Source organism: Glandiceps talaboti, chromosome 9 (assembly GCF_964340395.1).
Source record: "Glandiceps talaboti chromosome 9, keGlaTala1.1, whole genome shotgun sequence".
NCBI classification, from domain to species: domain Eukaryota; kingdom Metazoa; phylum Hemichordata; class Enteropneusta; family Spengelidae; genus Glandiceps; species Glandiceps talaboti.
The window spans coordinates 18,270,341-18,296,080 of record NC_135557.1 but is presented as its reverse complement, the minus strand read 5'-3'; the positions used below and the strand labels follow the sequence as shown (position 1 = coordinate 18,296,080).

The window sequence follows — 25,740 nt, the reverse complement described above, 5'->3', positions numbered from 1 at the left end:
ATGTAACCCGAGGTTACTGTCCATGTGCATCTTAATAGTGCCATCTGAAAGACGCCACAGTGTGAAAGAGATTAATTCAATCATGTTGCTCCTTTTTTGGCTTATTCTCCATCTGTCATCTTCAGAAAACCAATTACATTCCTTAACTTCTTGACATGTAGAAGGATAGTCCGACAAACATTGAACATATTTGATAGACTAAATGCTGGCTTTGAAGTATAAAGCGGTCCCCTTTATGTTTGACGAACATGTCATATTGAGTTATGAAATTAAAATACCATGACATGGAATCAGTCATACCGGGAATGTATTGTCAAAATTCCATTACTTAATTCGATAACTAGGGATCCGATATAATAGGAAAATTATAGCAAAGAGTGAAACCATCAACGTTGTACTGTCTTCGCGAATTGTTTAGCTCCTTCCTAGGCACTGGTAAGCGATCACGGATTTTCCATATAATTATGTATATGATAAAATCAGCTGCAGCATTTAGAAGGTTGGTTACCTATCACCCACATTTATGTATACATGTATATATATAATTATATATATATATATATATATATATATATATATGTATATATATATATATATATATATATATATATATATATATATATATATATATATATATATATATATATATATATATATATATATATATATATTGCGCTCTGCCACTGCGGTATAGAGCACTGTCTTAGCAGATTTATACTCACCGATATATATATAAGGGTCGTTGAACGCTTGTATTTAACTTAACCATGACAGAAAAACTGGGTTTTGGGGATTCCGAGTTAATTACCTTTGGTGTTTTAATGTCAGAGACGTCAATGCCCACTTGAAATTGTTTGTTTCCAACTTGAGGTGCCACAACAATCTGAAACACGTCATTTAAAGATGTCATTATTTACGTGACAGGAGTCAATGAATACACTTTAAGACGGCCACGTTCATCAGCATTGCTAAACCTTTTTATCAGCAAGCGAGACCCTAGTCGCAGTATAAAAGTATGTGTACCTAAATAACGAACTTAAGAAAAATGGATGTATATAAATCACTGAATGTGGAGTATTTGGTGATATTTAAGCTTATGGCTTAACGAATTTGTTGAGTGAGAGTCAGTGGCGCAGGAAAATGAGAGACCGAGACTGAACGGCAGCAAATATGTTTTTGAAGGAAATCATGGAAGCTAAGAAGACAAGTATCTGCAAGAGGCGACGTTGTCTAGTAGGCGACCACAGTGTTGGAGACGTGCAATGGGGTGTTGAGCCTTGTGGCGACAACTTCATTGACGCAAGTAGAAACTACTATGTAAAAAACACAATTAACTTGTAACCTGTAGAGTGATTTCAACAGAGGTTGGGCATAAAGCTTTTACCTTACAGACAAGATAAACAGCTGCGCTTCGAATGTGATTTGAATAGAACATTTGTGTATGTATGTATGTATGTATGTATGTATGTATGTATGTATGTATGTATGTATGTATGTATGGATGGATGGATGGATGGATGGATGGATGATGGATGGATGGATGATGGATGGATGGATGGATCTATCTGTGTCTGTCAGTCTGTCTGTCTGTCTGTATGTATGTATGTATGCATGTATGTATGTATGTATGTATGTATGTATGTATGTATGTATGTATGTATGTATGTGTTGTTTGTGTTTGTGTGTATGTGTATGAGTGTGTGCGTGCGTGCGTGCGTGCATTCGTGCGTACACGATTATCTTTGACGAAACGCTTGTTAATATATTCAAGGTAGGTTTATCAATTGCCCAGTTTGACAATTATTGTCATATATACATGCATATACAAAAATAACCAACAGATACATTTTCAAAGGTAAACGATTATCAGATTCTGTTATGAACGTTGATATTATTTTGTACATCACATTATAGTTTGAATGACATTTTATTTCACAATATCTTATTTTCGTATATGAGTACTCTTAAGTATAAACACTGCCGCTATGTAAAGTTAGACCTGAAATAGGTAAGTACAGTACAACGCCTAATATGTACTAGATACATTGTGAGTAATGTACAACAAAGAGTGGGGTGCTGTTATGATGGAAATATATATTATAATTAGACTGTGTGAAAAATCGATGTTTGATAACACTTTTGCCTCTGGGATTATAGTGTGAATATGGAACAGGTATGTCTAGAAGAACGCCTGTACACAAGGTACATTATGAGTAATATACACAAAAATCATGTACGTGGTGATGTTATTATGAAAATGTATATCATAATTAAACTGTGAAAAAATCGACTTTTGATAATACAGTTCCTCTTGCCTCTGGGATTATAGTGTAAATATGACTCCTTATTCTAATATAGATTTACAGATATGTGTTTTATCTGTTTATTAGATTGCAAATTTAAACTATTCAGAGTCTTATTCAGAACACTGTTAGTAATTGTTTGGCTCTTCCGTTACACCTTACTGCATAACTTCTGATTAAAAAACCGAAAGAAATTGTACACTTCAATTTTGCCACGTTGTTCCAAATTTTCAGTTTAACCGCAGGGTGGCTCAATAAACTACAATAAACTGTACAACTCTTTTTTCATTTCAATACAACTTGTATTTAATTTTTCATATCGTATTAATATTTACAGCTATTATGAAAATCTAATATTGCAATGCAATGGTATGTATGGGTGATAGCAGGATGTCTAATATTATTTATTTATTTGTCTAAATATTTATTTATTTATCTATTTGTTTGTTTGTTTATTTAATTGAAATTTGACCATGACGTTTTAAAAAATGACAGTACTAGATGAAAGGACTCTAGTAAATAAACAAAATTAAACACAAAATACATCACTTAAACATTTTCTTGTGTTATTTAGCAGAATTGCAATACAATTCGTCTACATCTTCTGCTAATCATTAACTGTCTACATTCTTTTCATACTAGGACCGCTATAGCAGAGGTATAACAGGTTGTAGGTACTGCAGGGCTTCATCTATGAAACCGTTGTTCGTATTATTATCAAGTAAAACTTTAAGAAATCCAAATCAAGAATAACTTTTTAATCTAGGCTTGTCCCTTTTCCAGACATTTCATTGATACTTAACAAACATTCTGGAAACTATGTGATATAACTGTATCAGGAGAAAGTAGGGTAATTAGTCACATGACAATATTACAGCTTGTTATTAAAATGAAAAACAAATTGTACGTTGTCTTCCATCAGCAAAGTATAACTTCATCAGTAGCATACTAAGCTCCAGTCGCCGATAAGTTATCATATCTAGACGGTAGAACAGCAAACACAGCTGAGCTAATTAATCCGTTCAAACTATGTCAAAACAGAGTCAATTTTGTTTCCCTTGATTCACCTACCGACGGTGCATATATATAAACAAATGACAAACGTCTATATCTTTCTGAGAGAGTTATGTTATAACTAAGCCAATTCACTAAGACGTTGGCTCAACTGATCTGAAAGAAAACTGCCCTCGGCATTAAATTTATTTACTGTCTCCAGGTAAAGTTAAGAATACGTGATGGAAATTACATTGTGATGTAAAAACGTGCCTACAAAAGAATTCGAGATTCTCCTCAAGGAAGTATTGATTGAAGTAAAGTTAAAAGTTCATCCCAGATGTTTTTTGTAACGTAAATTGAATATCAAACAGTTCTGAAAGAGGTAATTATCTCGTAGTCTTTACTTAAGAAGATTAGGTGTTTTATCTTCGTTGGATAAAAGCATTGGTGCTGATGGAGTTATGCCCGACTATATAAAGATAGCACGAACGTTGCATGAGTAAAAAGTTTTTAACTGTCACTTTGTTCATTCTGTTCATGTCATTCTATTCTCAAACCTAGCAATATTGTCAAAATTATCTTTAAAGTGCATCATTATGACAATTATGATAATTCAAAATGGTCATCAAACGCGACATTAACTTCCTTTAATTAAGAACATAAACATTGCCAAAAAAGCAGCAAACAAACAAACAAACAAACAAACAAACAAACAAACAAACAACCAACCAAACACGTGCACATACATACATACATACATACATACATACACACACACACACACACACACACACACACACACACACACACACACACACCAAACAAATACACACTAAAGTGGGAATAACACCCCTGCCTTTTAGCGTGGTTCATATATTCTATAAACACTACTATATTATAACCAAGCAAACATTAATATTACAGAACCTGTTTAATTTAATACCGGGGTATGAAAACAGGGAAAGAAATTGTACACTTTATTCATAGTTGATGTGGCTATCAGTTTTCGGGATGAAATGGCATTTATCAGCGGAGGCCCACACATGGCTGACGTCATCAAGAATTGTATCCCAAGGCGCAAATCTGTTTCTCATTTAAGAAAAACGTTGTTGTAAATATCAACAGGTTGATGTCTGATATATTGATATTGAAAGACCTGCAGGGTCGGAAAAGAAATGCTACAAAGTCATTTAAAGGTCGTGTTTTGAAGTAATTGAATAAGGTTCACAATGTTGGCCTTTGAAAAAAAAAATGCCATGTAAGGTATTTGTATATTCTGTAACAATATAATGAATTTTCAACCTTTTTACTTAACGTTTACTGTTAATTTTGATTATGCACAGTGTTATATATAATATCTTATCACTATCAATATTTATATTTCTTCCATAGTAAGCTATGATTTATAATAATCATGTCCAGATTGTCTTAGTTTGAAATGTCATCATTTGTGTTCTGTGATTTCAGTAAGATACAATTTTTATATTACTTATTTTTAGTAACGTATTCATCAAAGACAGTATAAGCTGATATTAATCTGATAAAGACACTCCAACCTTCACTCAAAAGCCTTCAGTCACGTATTACATTTCTTCCTACTGTTTTCTCGTGTGCGGAAGCGATTCAAATGGATACGATGAAAGAAAATTATATTTACCGTCGCCACAAATCGAATACAAAATTTAATATACACCGGCGAATCCCTTCTATTACGTTTCTTTGAACACAATTTATGAAGTTAAACCATTAATGTACGACGGATTAATAAGATTTAGTTCTCGTGTTAATCAATTTAATATATTGACAATTTGACAAAGAAGGCATTATTATTATTTTAGACTATCCATCTATCTATCTATCTATCTATCTATCTATCTATCTATCTATCTATCTATCTATCTATCTATCTATTTATCTATTTAAATAATTTAATTTATACTCCTCTCTGATTCTTTCCCACCGTGTCAACTGTGCTCTCAATTTCGTTTAACTGACACTTTTACACAAAGAATGTGTCCACAAACGCTTGAATGAAACTGTCAATATTTCTTGTTAACCCTTCCAATGGCTCTTTCGATGTCGCCACCTTGGCAACTGTTACAATGTCACAAACATGTGCAGCCAAGCCTAAGATCGCAAACACATGTGCTACCAAGCCTAAGTATGTAGCTGCCATTCTGCAATGTGTGTATGAAAAGTATAAGATACTTTGCTCAGGTGTTCCAAACACAGTATCTCTAGTTCTGTGCCTATCCAAGGACGTGCTCTATGACCACTTCACTACAAACAAAAGTGACTTGTGCTGAAAGCGGTTTTCATATAACATGAAATGTATACCTGTACAAACACGATTAGTAACAGAACTACGTGTTGCAAATACTATGAAACTATGTTTTAAGATCAGTTAGACTGATCACCAGGTTTCATGTTGAGATAGACACAATAAAGATAACACACAGATACCTTACAATCTGACATCTCTGCATTTTGCCACATTTGTAATTGATTTTGTTATCATTAACATAATACAGAGCAGACACTGTTTAAGGGATGTCTTTGTGCCCTTATCTTTATTGTGTCTATCTCAACATGAAACCTTGCTACAAAATACAGAGCAGACACTGTGTAAGGGATGTCTGTGTGTTAGCTTTATTGTGTGTATCTCAACCTGAAACCTTGCTACAAAATACAGAGCAGACACTGTGTAAGGGATGTCTGTGTGTTATCTTTATTGTGTCTATCTCAGTATGAAACCTTGTGATAAGTCTCACTGATCTTGATACAATGTTTAATAGCATTTACATGCGAAGACGAAATGTCTTATAGATAACTTTATTTCGTCACTCGTTTCGGGAAAGCAATATTTGTAAAATTGTTTAATGGAGATAAACCTAGATGGCGCTATTTCCCTGTCAGAGTATTAAGATTTAAATCATAAGTTCGTGAATGACCTATTAAAACATAACTTTCCTTTATTCTCGAACCAAGTATTTGAAATAAAATAAAAATAAGTGTGTACTATCAGTAAGTAATGTTTGTATTAAACGTAATCTCTTAAATTTCTACCGTGCAGTACCTTTGATCTCTAGTGCTACGTCACCTGCTGTATACAAAAGACCCGCTACTTGCTGTCTGCTAATTACATGTTTTTCTTAAATGGGACAACTTATCGTAAATATTGACCTTCATTCATGCATCCCCTGAATTTAATTTACATCCTTGCGACATGCCGGTTGGTAAACGTACTTAATACAAACCTCATGAAATTTTATGTTTTTTTTCTCACAACTGAAATATGACTGATCATAAATATTTTCACCGATTTCATTTTACCCTCTGGCGACTGTGACTCATGAGAGCTCGGCGGAAACATTGTACAATCAGTTAGCCGTGACTATACCTGTTTACAACGTGCTGAAAATCAAACACTGACCCTTTCCAGAAGTAGACGGCACGACTTAGTATACTGCAGTGTATACATTATTTTGCTCTACTGCCTATTTCATTAAGATAACCGAGAGGTGAATGACTCTCACGACCACGTTGATATAATTACATTTACAGTCAGCACACAACTTAAACTTTTAGCAAGTAGAGTAACACTTGACATAGATTATAAGAGAGGGCAATTGACTTAATCAGGAGGATAGGTTCATTGTATTAAGGTAATACTTTGATCAAACACTAGAGCGTTGAGATTTTGTAATTACGACGATCAGAATATTGTGTATCACGTTACCAAACGGTTAAGCAAAGCTCATAATGGCAAAAGAATTACAGAATGAACTTTTAAAGTAAGTTGTATATGTTATGGGCACACATAAATATTAACAAAATGGCCTTGATAGAGGAGGTTTCAAGGACGTGACCTTAAAAACTAACATCACGGCGTGTGTGTTGGAGGAGTATGTATGTATGTATGTATGTATGTATATATGTATGTATGTGTGTATGTATGTATGTATGAATGCATGCATGCATGCATGACGCCTATCTCTGTCTGCCTGTCTATGTATGTATGTATGTATGTATGTATGTATGTATGTATGTATGTATGTGTGTGTATGTATGTATGTATGTATGTTTATGTTTATATGTATCTATGTATATATGTATCAATGCATCTATTTATTTATCTATGTATCTGTATGTCTGTATATGTATATGACTGTGCCCGTGTATTTATATGTGTTTGTTTCATTGTATACTGCACAGATTTATCATTGGGATTTTGATAACAATGACACACTATCACTATTACTGCATTACTGTCTAAACGCCTTCATGTCTTTGATGATGAATAACTGATAATACTTTTCTATATATTATGATTATCTAAGATTATATGCACAATTAACGGCGTGTAATGTACGTATTACCTAAGTCCGATTTATTATTGATGTTTGTCAAAGATATGTTTTAATCTGTTGTTATTGGCAAATACAGTCAGTATCGCTTGCATCGCTTCATCCTGACTTCATGAGAATCAGGATAATGCATTTTGTCAGAAAGAACGCCCACGCCATCCATGCATGGTCAGTACCGAAGGAATAGCTTATTCTATATAAGGCAGCAATGTGGCGTATTGTATTGCATTGTGTTTCATTGTACTTCAAATCACATGTTGTCTTTTTTATGTATTAAATGACACTTTCGACAGTCTGTTCACAACATTGTACAAGCACCAACAACTCGAACATGCATGTACTTATAACAGCACAAAAGTTCATTTACACTCCCCATCTCCACAGAAGGCATAAAGTATATACTGTAATTACAAATGATCAACAGAGCAGCGAATGATTAACAATTTCACAAAGTAACCACTGACTTTACACGTAGTCATTTCTCGAGCTGGCTGTGTATTGAAATATAGTTCAAATCATACCACGGATGTGTTAGGTAATTAGGAAGAAAGCTAGCAGCTGGGCTCAAACTGATAATATGTAAATTATGAGGAAAGCACTCTAACCATCCAAAATTGTAAGTGGATTGCATGTTTAATTAAAGATTATAGATTTAGGAAACTCCATATTAAAAAATGACAACACTTCTTTAATTATGTTATCATAATTATATAGCCATAGTATATGTTTTGAAGAAATTGTTTAAATTGTACATCACCAGCGATTTATCACATAGTTTCATCCTAAATTCTGTGATGTATAAATGAACTAGAAACGTTGGCTACGAAAGAACACATTTGCTTCAAAATACTTATTTGATATTTTCCTTGTTTTTATTACCTCTCCAGCTTGTTGTAAACAGACACGTTTTCTCATTAGCCATGTTATACAATAATAAACTTTTACTGCTAAATCCGATTCTTTGTCGAGCTTATAAATACGTCAATGTTTTATGGAATGGTTTATAGGATTTACGGCCTTTTACTGTTAATGTTCTTTCGATTATAGACAAACCTGCACGTAACCGTTTCAGCATTACGTACAAATCAACAATTTTTACGGTATTGAAATTTTTAAAAATATATTAAGCCAACAAAGATACATCATTACATTTATCAATATGGGGGTTTGCTAGAAACAGGTAAAACATAAAAAAAAATGTTAAATATTGTTTTTATGGTTCAACAGACAATTAGAATCGCAGTAATGATAGATTAGCAAATTATGCTGTCCTGTTTTGTGTTTTTGTGTTCCATATGGCATTTCCAAAATTAAAAATGCATCTGATACCACGACTTCATAAAATAGAGCAGAATATATGATATAAATTCCACTTACTCTTCAAAAAACATCTTTTCTCTGAGATTGGATTTTAAAAACACCAGAGAGACTTTAGCAAGAAAGATCATGGAAAGAGAAGTAAATTTTCACCATTTTACCCTTTTGAATTTACAAAAATACCACGTGTGAATATAAGATATCGTTATTGTTGACGGCTTAAAATATCATTTTTAGGGTCGGTTGGGTTGTGGGAAATACACAATTTTGATTATTTGACCTTATTTTTATTGAGATATTCCACTATTTAGATATATATTAATAGATCCTATTTATCTATCTATAAACACCATAGAAAGTAAGTTATGTGATTCATTGCCTTTTTCACATCTATATATTTTGTATTCAAGTGATACACGAGGGGAAATCATGGTAAAAGAAGCAAATAGCCGTTTGAGTTGCGATATCAATTAACCTTAATTTTATTGTAGCAGTTACAATTAAGTATATGAGGGTGTATTAGCCATTTGACGTAGGTTACAATTATTAGCGGACATAGACGAATTGAAGTTACTTTACATGTGTAAGCTATTTGTATGCTAGCCGACGGGTATAGTCATTAGTGGCAGGTAATAACGTGTGAAGTATTGAAATAGATTGGCATTTTATATCTTTGTAACGGAGGACGTACTATCAACCTGTTATCAGCCGGAATTAAAATATTTCTCATTTGCTATTGCTCTACAGCCAAATATGTGCATCATTTCATCGCAACCGTTTCATTCATTACTAATTTTGATAAATCTGCCATTAGTTTATGATCACATTTTTGACGAATAATGATACAGAGCGAACTATAGATGAGCAGATAAAATGATGAAGAAGTGAGTCCACCACGCATGCACGCCCACACACATGTGTAGGCACAATCCATTAATTTGAAACTATAAAGACAAGACGTGGAGATGAATGTCACAACATTATTTAGAAGTCACCTTTATTCTACATCATAATCTGTTATTTGAAACAAAATATTACAAAATAGTGGTAACACAAACAAACGGGATAAGGGTAAATGGGGGGTCAAGAAATAGCTTACAGTTAGTCTAGCCTGACCCCCGACATGAAAACAATAAGAGGTTTCAGCCATCAAGGAGACTGAAATATACACATAACTGGGAGAAGAAATAAAATATATGTACACACAAAAGTCTTTTTTACTACATGAAAAAGTCTAATACAATAAACGAAAAGTTTGAATGTTGAAAGGTTACATTAGCTTATATGCAATTGATGCTGTTATCGAAAATTACTGTGTAAATATGTTTAGATAAAGATGTATTCAAACAGATTCGCATGAAACAGTTATAGTGTATGGGATAAATTTGGCGTTACAAACTAATATGAAAGGAAATAGAGGGAACCACAATATATCAGATGTGACCTGCAAACACATGTTGTCTATCTAAAACGAAGGAAACTGCCATGCTATACTAGCATGTGTATAGAAGCGTTTGCTTCAGTTATAAGGAGATTTATTCGATTCAAAGTATCCCATGACAGTACCTACCTGTTTTGCAGAAGTAAACCAGCTGTACGCATATACCTGGCCGTTGTACTAGACACACATACAGCTAACTGGTAATGTAGCTATGCAAGCCGATGTCACACGTGTACGTACATAGAGATATATCGAAGCTGTATATCGGACATATCATCACATGTTCACCTCATGAATTATGTATGAGCAATGCAGTATATATTCACTTAGGTGATATGACGCAAATAATTAAGCTTAAGATGCGTGGTTAAAAGGAAAATTCCGTATCATTTAGTTTCATGACTAAATCTGCTTTGTAAAGCCTTCAAGACATACCATACAATAATAAAAATGTAGACACCTTCAAGCAAAGTAGAGACACTAGTAGTACCAATGACGTTCATCAATTACTTTACTACTACCAAAAGTAGCATTTAAAGAAAATAACAATTACTGTAAATAAACCTGTCTGTATGTTCATATCTCTAATTTGAGTATTTTGATGCATATTCGAACAAACACATACGTACATATGCACATATAGATATGTATGTATGTATGTATGTATGTATGTATGTATGTATGTATGTATGTATGTATGTATGTATGTATGCATGTATGTATGTGTGCATGCATGTGTGCATGTGTGTGTGTATGTATGTATGTATGCATGTATGTATGTATGTATGTATGTATGTATGTATGTATGTATGTATGCATATGTATGTACGTATGTGTGTATGTATATGTGTGTATGTATGTGGGTAGGGAGAATGTACTGATGTGTCTTCGCCGAAAGATTGAATAAAGATACGTAATTTTGTTAAGTGTGTGGTATGTGGTGATTAAAACGTGCTAGCATTTAAATTCAGACATGGCACCCTGCGTCCAACTGCTGATAGTTTCTCATTTGCATTCACATGTTGTCTCAAGTACTATTATATTGTAAGGCATATATAAAGCATAGGTTACAACAAAACTGTGTATGAGTCAGTTATGTGTACGTGATTGAAATATCATATATACATACATAGATTTGGTCTATCAATTGTTGATCAAAGTGTGTTTTACGTCCATACAACACAGTTCATATCTTTTAACGTACATGAATGCTGTTGGCGATTTGATTTCCTTCCTTGTAAAAGTAGTTACTTTATGTGTCATGTGCAATCAAATTTGTTGATAACTTTCGTAATAAACATTTCAATCCTACATGTTTTAATCCAGGAAACCCCTAAGTAACTAATGCTTCGCTAATCCTTATTAAACAGATTCAAACCTATACATGGTGATTATTTGAATAGCAACACTAGTTTGCGATTGTACAGCACATATCACCTTTATTTCCCAATGTAAACACACACACACAAACACAGACAGGCAGACAGACAGACAGACAGACAGACAGACAGACAGACAGACAGACAGACATACATACATACATACAGACAGACAGACAGACAGACAGACAGACAGACAGACAGACAGACAGACAGACAGACAGACAGACAGACAGACAGACAGATACACACACACACACATGCACTTTGTGTTTATGAAACAATGCATTCCAGTTCCAGCTACCTTCGATAAAACTGTTAAATCGCTTCAAATTGCCGATTGAAAACAAGAAGGATCATGGGTTGGACGAAACCATACACAGTAGAAATCTTTGTGCTATACATTATGTAAGAAAACTGAATAATGATAAACTAACACACAAAGTGAAGATTTCACGTCCATATTATGGTATGCCGTGATTCATGAAATGACAGCTGGGAAGTGGGTATTTTTGCATTATATCTATCGCTAGTAGTTTTAGTAAGTTGAAGATATAGTATCTGATGTAATTAAAATTAATGTCTCCTTGTTGTACTCCAAGAATTACGATGAAAACAACAATATAGAAACTACATCATTGTATGCAGTGACTTACATACATACGTTTATTTATATATGTATGTATGTATGTATGTAGGTAGGTAGGTAGGTAGGTAGGTATGTACGTATGCATAAGTATATGTATATGTTTATATGTATGTATGTATGTATGTATGCATATATGTATGTATGTATGTATGTATGTATGTATGTATGTATGTACGTATGTATGTATGTATGTATGTGTGTGTGTATGTATGTATGTATGTATGTATGTATGTATGTATGTATGTATGTATGTGTGTGTGTGTGTGTGTGAATGTATGTGTGTATATGTATGTATGTATATCTGTTTTTGTCTGTGTTTGTTTGTGTGTGTGTGTGTGTGTGTGTGTGTGTGTGTGTGTGTGTGTGTAAACCATACATATTAAAATAATATTATATTTTTCATATAAGATATATATAAAGTAAACACTAGATGTTTCTACTCCTATTTATCGAGCATTACATATAACTCGTCGAGTGTATATGGATACGTTAGTTTCCAGACATTGGTACATGGTATGAGTAGAAAGACATTGAATGTTGAATTGTAATTACTCTCCTCGACCATAGGGTTTCCTTATGGAAAAATATCTCGAGAGTATGTTGAAATCCAGTAATGTAAAATCGCTAATTTTATTAACTTACTTCAATTGCTTCAAAATTACTAGTAACGATCTTCTGAAATTAAAATCAAATGGTTTAATGGTCTATTGCATGTATTACGTGATCGACAGTTGGTCATGATTTGTTGATATATTAAACGGTTTGAAAATTATCTCTAACAAGGAACAACACTACTTTTAGGCACAACAGTTTACCTATTAGAATTTAGCAATCATTGGCCGGCGATACAGTAACAATTTTTAAATAATTAAAGTAAAATTGCAACATTCGCATTGTATGGACCATTAGTACCAAATTCGTTTCCCTAATTCAGTTCACATCAGTCAACTTTTAAACCATTAGTGCAAGCATGTTTAGAATTTCTGTGAGATATTTTTATCCATTTATAAAATAGCCTTATAACTATAACGTTTTCTTCCTGTTTGCCGGTCTACTCGAGTTGTTGAATCTCTTCAGAAATTTCGCCAATTATTTTTTACGGCATTGTTTGCGATTTACTTATCGGCATCTGCACAGTCCTTTACGAAAGTAAAAGCACAGCTACACTCCAAAGAAAATGAGAAAATATCAAAAAGGCAAAACGTGAATTGAATATTAAGTTAAATGTCATATTCACTGTCTTTCTCGAGAACTAGTCTAATCACTTTGTCATTTCAGGATAAATCGTTCTCTTTTGGGAGTGAGTACCACATTTTCAGTTTTACAATACTGAAATAAAGTATCCTCATTACTTGTTATACTGAACCTGATAATTGAATATATAACATATATTTAGAGATCAATTTGATGTCAGAAGAATTAACGGACAAACAAACAGACAGACAGACAGACAGACAGACAGACAGACGGACGGACGGACGGACGGACGGACGGACGGACGGACGGACGGACGGACGGACGGACGGACGGACGGACGGACGGACGGACGGACGGACGGACGGACGGACGGACAGACAGACAGACAGACAGACAGACAGACAGACAGACAGACAGACAGACAGACAGACAGACAGACAGACAGACAGACAGACAGACAGACAGACAGACAGACAGGCAGCCAGTCAGGCAGGCAGGCAGGTAGACATGCATGCACGGACGCACTCCCACACACACACACATACATACATACATACATACATACATACATACATTCATACATACAAATTGCCTGTGTGTGTCTATGTCTCAATCAGCAGCCCGTTTGTAAATGTGACTACTGTATGATAGCATATTTATGTATACAGATGTATATATCATTCTTATTTTAAAACTTAGTAAAAAAAGTGCCTATTTTAACAAAATATTGAAACTCCAAGATATTTCGCTCAATTGGCCTTCGCATAAACTAAACTCATTTACGGTTGACAATATATACGGTTTTCGCGGTTTAAGCAAATTAGGTCAGGTTGTGTATCTTAAGCGACCGTATGGTCACAATGACAAGTATCCATTAGGTTCAGTATAATTTTACACAGTTTTGCCATTTATTTGACAACCACAATATATGGCCATCCGTCTATGTCACATTTTAGTAATTCAACATGCGGACGTTTGATGATATCGCATCTCGCTGGGCTGACATAAACAAACTAGAGGCCATTAAATTCACTGGGAGAGTAAAACTATGAATAAAGCTTTGAAACGACAGCATTTTGCCTGTACACGTTTAACCATTAGCCGTTCTCATAACATGGATCATGGTTTGATAACGAGAGAGTAAGTGAAATTGCCCTCTGGAGGTTAAGCCTTTTCGTGACAAATTACATGTATAATTTTGAATATAGAACCCCTATATGACTTGTAGACAGTTTGATTGATTGTCAAGTTGTGGCATAAATGCACCTCAGGTTTGCAGTTCAGCATGTACATAAATGTGGCATAAGGTGAAAATGATTCATTGCTAAATGCACCAAATTGAAATAATATTTGTGAAGATCACTTTCCGAATGGAAAACATGCGTGTGGTTGTGTGTGTGTTTTCACAGTCTTGTATAATATATAACGTGTGAATAACCTCGACGATATGCGTAAATAACAAAATTTTAACTCATTTTTTAGCTTTATGCAATTCATTGAGTATGTATGTACATGTATGCATTGTTTCACATCAAATTTGTAAGTAGTAAGTCATGATAAAATTGTTTTATAAACAAAAAATCTAAATATAAATACCCAATCCCAATCCTCATCCATATGGCCATTTTGATGCAAAAAAAAGAAGAGTAATATATATACCTGAAAAGCATGCGCAATGATAGTATACTTGCTACTGTTCGTACAATAATTGCAGTCGCTTTATTCAAGATGAGAATACGCTTCGCTAGATTTCGGAGATCTAAAGTTCAAAATAGGCATCTTTCAGGAAGAGTGGGAGATTTTTAGATTTTTAGGAATAGTTAACCTTTTTGTTTTGTGGGTATTTTCAAGCTCAATTCATGCCTCAAATCTCAGACAACCACACCACGTTTTCTTTTGTGGTCAAATTTGCCAGTCCTTCCTCGATTGTTGTACCCCGTATGATATTATCGTCCTCAAAATAAGCAAGAAAAGGTTGGTTATTAATAAAGTTTGAACTTGTTTATAAGCTTACTGACTCATTTGTGTCCTCGATCCCCGAGAAATTTTTAAAATTAAATAGCCTGGTACGCTAAGAAAACCGTGTAGAAGTTACAATATGTTTGACGCTATTAATAAAGTAAATGTACTAAAGTAAATTAAATTTTGAGGTAACGTTGTCTTCCCAATCACAGTTGCATTTGTCATATATCTGACCATACGTTCACTATGGTTATAATCGGTGTTGGCATGGTTATTGTCCATGTTGCCATGGATTTTCATATCTTTACACAACGCAGTCGAGCGTAGATGATTTGAGGGACATTGGGAAAAGGTGTCTAGATGACAATCATGTAATAAGAATGTAACAAGATTACATCTATGTTAAACTGTTTTATTGAAGGACATCAACTTATAACGTCAGCAATGCATGTTATTTTCGCTATTTTATAAGCGCTTCGAGTTAGCGCCCGCTAGAGACAACATTTACTGCAGTATTTTGAGACAACTATTAAGGTGAAATAATTCCCTTATATGTTGCTTGTACAATTGGAAATTAGGTTCTTAACTTAAACACCGAATTATTTCACATGAGACACATCTTTTCGTTTGAGACTCGCATCTGAAATCAAGGACATGAATATTTTAGCTGGTCAGTCCAATAAATCTGTACAAAATAATCGGCACACTAGTTACACACAGAAATTTTCCATAAACAATGCACATTTCAAGTGTGTTAGTATTATGGGAACATCTTAAATAATTTCGATGATGTCATAAGGTGTAAGGTGTAGTTGGCATGTTATATTCTATGATATATATATATATATATATATATATATATATATATATATATATATATATATATATATATATATATATATATATATATAGTTTTGGTAGTACTGGAACTCTTTCTTGGGTGTAACTCGGAGTTTCACGCATATTGCGATCATCAGATGATCGCAATATGCGTGAAACTCCGAGTTACACCCAAGAAAGAGTTCCAGTACTACCAAAACTATTACGCTCTGCCACTGCGGTATAGAGCACTGTCTTATAGCAGATTGATACTCACCGAGTTATATATATATATATATATATATATATATATATATATATATATATATATATATATATATATATATATATATATATATATATGTATATATATATATATATATATATATATATATATATATATATATATATATATATATATATATATATATATATATATAAAATCATCTAGCATAAGTCTTGTTTGTCCTGGGAACTTATGTACACACATGATATCAATATCTTTAGCTATAAAAATAACATATGTACGTCAGGAACAAAATTTATGGATAGATGTTTCTTCCGAATCATTTGTACAACTAAAAGTCAGAAATTTTACTACCATATTAAAGAGAATATAGTTTCGATTAGGCAGCACAACTTTTCTTGATGTCTGTACAACTCGATTTGTTGCCAATTACACAAACATAATAGAGATACTGATAACGATCACTCACAGTCACATAAATTGTAACATTTTATCTGAACGTGAAAACCAATAAACAGTTTTATGTCTAAATCTTCATTGTCTCATCCTCATCTCATCGTGTTGATTTATGTAAACAGTGACATAAAATGGATAGTTATTTACGCCTGCGTGCTATCAGTATTTTTACATTGTTTACGTAGTTGGTAACAAAAAAAACGATATGTGAGACTTGAACAACATTTTGCCACCTATTTGAAACTCTATAGTCTCTCTGGCATGATAGTGTCCATGTTCTTCAAAAGTATTATTCAAAAATGCATCTATGCAGTATTACAAATCGCATTATCGAATACTAATTTTCGACTATAACACGTCCCTGAGAATCCTCTGCCCAGACGGAAAATGCGAACTTCAGTCACATCCAGCTTCTTTTTATGCACTAGTATTCTATCATGCCCACAAGTGTGATAATTGCAAAAGCTTCACAGCTTGAATCTAAATGACTTCCATCTACGGTTAATTACATTTGACGTTTTACTCCTAAGCATGTAATAGGGTTGGAGACAGTGGGTGTAACGGAGCTTGAATAGAGACGTCAAACGCAAAAGATCTACGCAAGTGGTATAGCATAGCGGATATATTATCCGTATTTTCGACCAGAAAGCCTGCGTAAGAGGATATTTTCTTACTGAAATGGTGAATGGTTTTAACATTCGTAAAAGGTTCTTAGTACAAAACGGCCTTAGTTACATTATATATCTTCTCGGCTATATAATTAATGTATTGGACATCAGGTGTTTGGTGATTTACAAACTCTAGGCTATGTTCTTTTAAGTTCAACTTACCACCTTCTCTCATAATGTGTCGATGTTACAGTAACCTTATCTTCTGTGATACCTCGTTAGCCATAAACATCTACAGCTAATACGAGGACATCCTGCTCATGAAAGAAATGTTATACTGTCTGTACGGTCACACTAGATCATTATAGTTCTTCAGGTGTTCAAAAAGTTAATCTTACAAAAGACATGTCATTTTAAAAATTGATCTAACATTAATAATTTACAACAGACAGAAATCAATTTGTTCATTTGCTGATAAAAGGAGTAGTACCGTTGTATTACATTTACACTGCCCTTTCTCGTTATACCGCCCTCAAAGATTGTGGTTCTTAGAAATAAAATGAGCCATATGTTTATAGGTATACATTAGCATAGACACTGTCTTGAATATCGTGGTTTATCTGACGAACACAAACAGCCGACACTGCCGCTGTGGTAAGTATTATCATGTTATATCATCACATGCAGAAATTAAGCATAAAGGCACTTTACAACTGTTGTAGCTTAATATTACGTCCTGTCCAGATGGTTCAAGTTAAATGATCAGCTAGCATTTTTGTAAAATTATGTTTTTTATTACATTTCATATTTTGTTTTTTATACCTGGATATTTCACAGTGATATATGAATAATCTGAGTACTTCTTCGAGACAAAGTAACACCTGGTATGATAAATAAATAGTGAACTGTATATACTTTAGGCCTTAGGATAATAGGATCTAGAGTTCATAACCACTAATTGTACATATCAGGTATCGTAATGGGAATGTAATGGTATTGTAGCACCCCTTCAAACATTGTTAAAAAAAAAAATTTAAAGTATTGATTCTGAACATGGTAAACGCAAACCCATATTTTTGGATGTTTTAACTTCAAAAGATGACACACAACGAATACGAACGTTTCAACACACTTATCTATACATCAATGAGGTATCTGTTAATGTAAGCACTTTGCTCATGACACATTATCTCATCACTTCAAACGTGTACTGGGGGAATAACTCCATGGCTGCAAGCTTTAATATATACATTGCCATTCTCTTGCTCTCGTTGGTCATCAAGTAGAACTGCCGTAACGTTATGTATTGTCAAATACTATAATTTCCAATAAAGTATACATTCCTAATATTCGTCTATTGTGTGAATAAGAATTTGAACCCGAATCTCAAACTTAGGTTTCGAATCGATATTGCCCCTAGTACTTTCTTTGACATAAGCATATTCATTCATTATATTCATATTACATTCATATTCAGATATTCATAATGTATATTAACGTCGCATGGTCATCCTATTAAGATACGATAACGCCTTGATGAGACTCGTTGTCTGATATATGTATACAACCCTTTACACCCAAGTAGACTATTTCTCCAATTTATCATCTACAACATTCATATCAGGTGTCAAATAACACATTTTAATTGCTGTCATTATAAGACTATTATGTGATTTTGTTAAAGAAGTAAATTCCAATGACGTCAATTAAATTACTGCCGACTGATTGCTTTGATTACATACAACCACTGTGATTATATCGAGCTTTCAGTAAGATGTTTTTTGACTTCTATGTTTACATTCTACTCATTGACTATTCATTTGCCCTCAGCACTGATAACTTTGTTTACAGTTTGACTACATCTACATATACAACATTTTGTGTTGATGATTCAAGCTTGACATTGATTTCATAAACAATCATGGCACCCCATGTAAACGGTATACTTGATAAGTGATAAGAAGTGTACAAGTTCTCTTGAATGTTATATATATATATATATATATATATATATATATATATATATATATATATATATATATATATATATATATATATTATGGCATATACTTTATATTTAAAAACATATAATTGTACTTTCAATTACTCCCAGAATCAGGTCAAACGTCATTTAAATGAAACGACGTCTTTAATTTGACCGAATTAGTGTTCATCGATGCAAGTGATCCATATGTTTAGTATGCAATGCAATGACTTACTATTCCATTCCATTTAACACTCAGGTCCTTCGTAGGCTTTAATACACATACATACATACATACATACATACATACATACATACATACATACATACATACATACACGTTGTGTATGTTTACTTCATTGTTGTCTCTTTATCACATATATACCACTTGCAAACATATTCACCTGACTATAAGGTCACCTTTTGAGAGAAAAACATGAATTCAAATGCAAACCTTATATCCATATAGATTAGATTGTCTTGTAGGTAACTCTCCCTATCTCACAATGAATATTAGAATCTAAATTGTGAAATGCTATCATTCTGGAATGCAGATCAAGTTAAAGGTCAGTTAGAATGGTGATTAAGGAAACTAATAAATCATGACTGTGTAGATGGAGATAATCAACGTGTATTTCAAGATCGAATTCCCTCTATTGTTGATTGGCTATCAACCTTTTGGAAATAGGGACGCTGTCCATGTGGGATATGAACTACTTTGACTTTGATTTGTCGATGAACATCAATCACGCTTTCACAATTTACATTTAGTTAGTTATATGTACACACCTTGTCCATCTCCTGGCAGATTATTGTCCAACAAATAAATTTATATCTCATGAACGTGAATAAATTAGCTATGTTTGCTGTATAACAGTATGTTTGTTTTCCAACCTTGAGATAGAGATTAAATCGTCATGCTATTTTGAATATCATTCCTACAACAAAACAAAATATTGTCATGTACTGCTGATTCTCAACATTGCACTTGTACGAATTGTCAATTTTTGACTTTCGACCTTTAAAAGTGGTCATATGGATGAAGAAAAAGTATTTATTTTGGATTTTTAAATTTTATAAAACAATTTTATCATGGCTTCTTAAATTTAATGTTAAACAATATTAACAAAGTCTATGTTTGTAACTCAATAGTTTCCAAAAAGATTTCAAAGGTGTAAAAAGTTGTACGTACAATAATAAATATTTGACACCTTCATTAATCTTTTACAATGTATTGAGTTACAAACAAAGTTTTGGCATATGTTGCTTCACATTGGATTTTAGTAAGTCATGCTAAATCATTTTATTTTTAATTAAAAAGCAAAAATAAATACCCAATCCTCATCCATATGACCACTTTAATATATATATATATATATATATATATATATATATATATATATATATATATATATATATATATATATATATATATATATATATATATATATATATATATATATATATATAACTCGGTGAGTATCAATCTGCTAAGACAGTGCTCTATACCGCAGTGGCAGAGCGTAATAGTTTTGGTAGTACTGGAACTCTTTCTTGGGTGTAACTCGGAGTTTCACGCATATTGCGATCATCAGACACTCTGTATTTGCGGTATATATATATATATATCATCAGTGTCTGCTGATCGCAATATGCGTGAAACTCCGAGTTACACCCACGAAAGAGTTCCAGTACTACCAAAACTATATATATATATATATATATATATATATATATATATATATATATATATATATATATATATATATATATATATATATATATATATATATATAATTCTTTAATTATAATTATTGCTAGAAGTGGAATATAAAATAGAAAGAGGAATTTAAGAAGTTCGATTTGTGTGTTGCAAGTCATATCCTCCACATAAGATTAATGTTAAAACTACATACAGCACGACTTCAAATGTTAGGGGGTCAATACGATATAATGCATAAAGCCTCAAGCATACACGATTAACATAGGAGACATAATTTGTTATATTTTGTTAGCAATTACCTATTTCATAAAATACTTACACAGAATATGACTCCAGAGAAAAGTCACATTTTGTTATCATTCATTTTATTTTTATTCGGAATAGATTTAACCAAAATTTCGAAATCAAAATGAACGGGAGCAGTTACATCCAAATGTGTACAACTATAAAGTTTCTAAAGCTCAGCATTTGCACATATATACGTGAAGTCCATTATATCTGTTCACAAACCCTGTGTATACTAGTAATCTACCCATTTTTTTCCATTTACTGGCTTAGCATGGGACCCAAAAACACGCGTTTGTTAAGTAGACGTGTGTTTTGCGCTTTGAAATATTGCCAAAGTGTATCAGCAACATAAATCTCACGTCACTGAACTTTTAGACTCAACGTTGTAGATACATATCTAATAGTCAGTAATATGAACACTCTACTTATTAGAAGTACAGGGCTGATGATTGATCACTTATTCATAGGAATCAACCGATAACTGTACATTAACTACGATAAGTCTTAAAATACAGATTACTTACAAGTCATCTATGATGATGAAGTGTAATTGACTTGGTTCCTGGTGTGCTACATATTGAAAGGAAATGCAGTTAACAGATGTGGTGTAAAATTATACAATAAAACCACAGTTTTTACTCAAATACACATACCTTTCCGGCTATATGAGCGTGATTAATGGACCTCCACATAAACAGTATACAAATATAAATGCGGGAATCAGAATTATAATTGGTTACACTCCCGTTCATGTTACCATTAACCAGCTCTGCCTGATACAACAGTGCAGAAATCAATATGAAACAACACAGGCTACATTCAGCAAGATGGCAATAAAATAATAGCCTTTCATAAAAACTGTGGAAACTGTAGAAATTGCGATCTTGCTCTCGTAGTGTAGAATATGCAGTTTCTTGTGTGTTTCTACGTGGTTTTATCAAACAGAGCTGGTGAATGGTGAGATGCTAGACATTAACTGATCTAGTCTAGCCACTCAAAATTTGCAGTACTAAAATAGAAGTATTTTGCGATTGCTACAGGGTCATGTTGGAATAAACGTCCAACACGGTAAAAACAACAACAACAACGACGACGACGACGACGACGACGACGATGATGACAACTATATTATGCGAAAATAGAAAACAAGTATTCATCAAATATCAAATCTTTATACTCTTTCTGAAACTTTTACTGACTGGAATGGTACTAATTTTTTCCGGATTATTGTACCATGTAATGCTCGTGTTGAGTATTTTAACATCACGTTGTATTTGCGGCAATGCTTTTGTAAGACTATTGATTTCACGTTTCACGTATCATGCTTTTAAAAATCACTATTGAGTCGTTTGTCCGAACCGGTTTATCTGTGATCATATGTTACATTGAGCATAAAGGTTAGACAACGAAATCGGTTGAGTTTGTGACTTCCTCACTGGTTCACCACAATGACCGCCAATATGCATAAAAGAAAAATGCTAGTATATTCAGTCTGATATCATTGCTTGACACATTTTGCTGTAGAAAAATAACATTTTGTAATAGTGACGGTTTAGGGTCAACGGCACTAAACGTCAATTGAAGTCAAGGGATAAATTTATGCATTTAGACTATAGCATAACATCTTGCATACGGAAATATATACAAACACAGATATAGATATTTGTCCATAGTATGAAAACGTTACAAATATACACAGGCGGGCAGGTAGGAGGAGAGAAAGAGAGAGAGACCGAATGCATTACCGAATTATCAAATATTTTTAAGGTTTGTACTTGTTATTAAGAAAGAGAGAATTAGGAGGAAAGGTAGATGAGATTATAGTGATTATGTAAGCTTATGTCAGTGTGTGATAATTTAACCTTACGAAATGGTATTTATACTTTTAGCATATTTGCTAAGGGCAAAGTATACTATCAATCAACACACAGTGCCATTCTGTAAATGTTTTCTTACATTTTACGAACAGGTTTATTATTCCATTGGGACATAGCCTTTGCATGTACATTAAAGACATTGAATTCTAAGAGTGCTGATATGGCTATGCCATCATCTAAGACCTGGACGATGATGTTTAAGTATTCATCACACGGCATTTCAGAATTTAAATGTAGCCAGACATTCCATCAAGTGTTATAAAATACATTCCAATAAAATTATAACGAGCTGAGGTTGTACATGAGTAATAAGTTCCAATTAACGCCACATATCATAAGATGAAGGTTAGTTTGGTATAACTAATTTTCGATCATTTTTCGGATAGATAGATATAGACAGACAGACAGACAGACAGACAGACAGACAGACAGACAGACAGACAGACAGACAGACAGACAGACAGACAGACAGAGACAGACAGACAGACAGACTTAATTTGCCATGGGCCAATACGTTTGTAATACATCGATGTTCTTGGCACTCAAAGGCAGATAAGCATTAGTACTCTTTGCGTCTTTTGACATTTCGAAATTTCTTAAATTTTATTCTTGAAGACATTCTTTATGCTAAATATATAGTCATAAACGACTTTATATTTACCTTGTTAGCTTTGAATCATTAATATACACAGAGTCATGAAACTTTTTTTATCTCTCTAGCTTTTTCTTCGGGGTGTTGAATATTTGCACACTGCACTAATATTGACGCCTAACTAACTACAAATATTAAAATTTGCATTATGTAATGAAACCCTTTGATCTTTTCAGCTTCTTATCAAAAGGTGTCCAATATTTGCCCGACTGGATTAATATTGGCACTTGACCAAGAACAAATATTAAAATATGCACAATGCCATGAAACACTTTGATCTTTCCAGCTTCTTCTTAGAGGTACTAAATATTTGCCTGACTAGATTAATATGGCCGCTTTACTAAGGACAAATATTACATTACTTAACTTTTTTTGAATTTTGTCTCATTTTCACAAATAATACACTTCAACATTCAGAATTTACTATAATAAAGTTGTAAATGTGTTACTTGCTATGGTAGCGATGCGGTAAAAATTGCCATAGCAATATGTATTTATTATTTGTGAAAGTTGTCATAGCAATATACATTTTCCTCTCGATTATTGTAGCATTACATTCATATCTTTTCACGTCAAATCGTCGATGTATCAAATATTGAGAGTATCACATTGACAGTCGGCAAAGCAAAGTGATTACTTATTAAACGATATACGAGTACAGGTCAGTGCATGTTTATCTTTTTTAAAACGATACACCTAAAGGCAGTGTAATGCATAGCTTGTCGGCAAAATAGAGATCTTAAAGAAGAGATAGAAGGAATATCATATTACCAAATACCTTAGGGAAAGAATCAGTTTACACTAATTAAATTATTAACCCGGTTTTATGATATCATAAGTATAGAAAATACCTCTTTTCAAATTTCAAATGTCAAACTATCATAGTATTGGCAAGGACACGACATTTGAATGTTATTTATTTAATTAATTTATTAATTATTCAATGAGCTTATAAGCCATTATACGTAAGTGTTATTTTGTTGTAAACAAACACGGGCGCTCAATGGATAGTAGGACAAAACAGATCGACGTTATTTTCGTGTTTGATAGTCTGCAGCGGCATTTTCACGAGCGATATTATTGACGACATGTCTGTGTTTGAAATTCCATTTAAGGACAAAAACAAGAATTGTTTCTGGTTAGGACATGTTGTCTAAAGTGGTGCGATGACGTGAGGTTTTTATTCTCAACAAACCCGTCACTCAGTCTACCATGGCAGTTACTGTTCTTTCCATTTAGTACTTTAGAGCAAGTGCGTGTGTGGAGCAGATGTCATTTGCTTCTTCATGATTGGCTCTACAGTTGTCTTCACTGAAAAACGGAGAGTTATGCAGACTGCATTGGCAGGTCAAACACGAAAACAAAAAAGACCGACGCGAGGGTTTTAAGTGATGCGCGCGCAGTTCAGAAACAATTCTTCTTTTTCTTTTGCCTAATGCAGTTCATTTTATCATTTGCAATATGTATATTTAGAA

The 25,740-nt window shown here is 33.2% G+C and overlaps 1 protein-coding gene across 1 annotated transcript in view; it reads right to left on the bottom strand.

Annotated features, from left to right (window-relative positions):
* LOC144439908 (QRFP-like peptide receptor) overlaps window positions 1-23,832 on the bottom strand; it is a 75,077-nt gene extending 51,245 nt beyond the window's left edge. The window contains exon 1 of the mRNA XM_078129139.1: window positions 23,693-23,832. Within this exon, the coding sequence (XP_077985265.1) occupies window positions 23,693-23,832 (140 nt within the window). The remainder of the gene's footprint in view (window positions 1-23,692) is intronic.
* Between the last annotated feature and the right edge of the window lie 1,908 nt (window positions 23,833-25,740).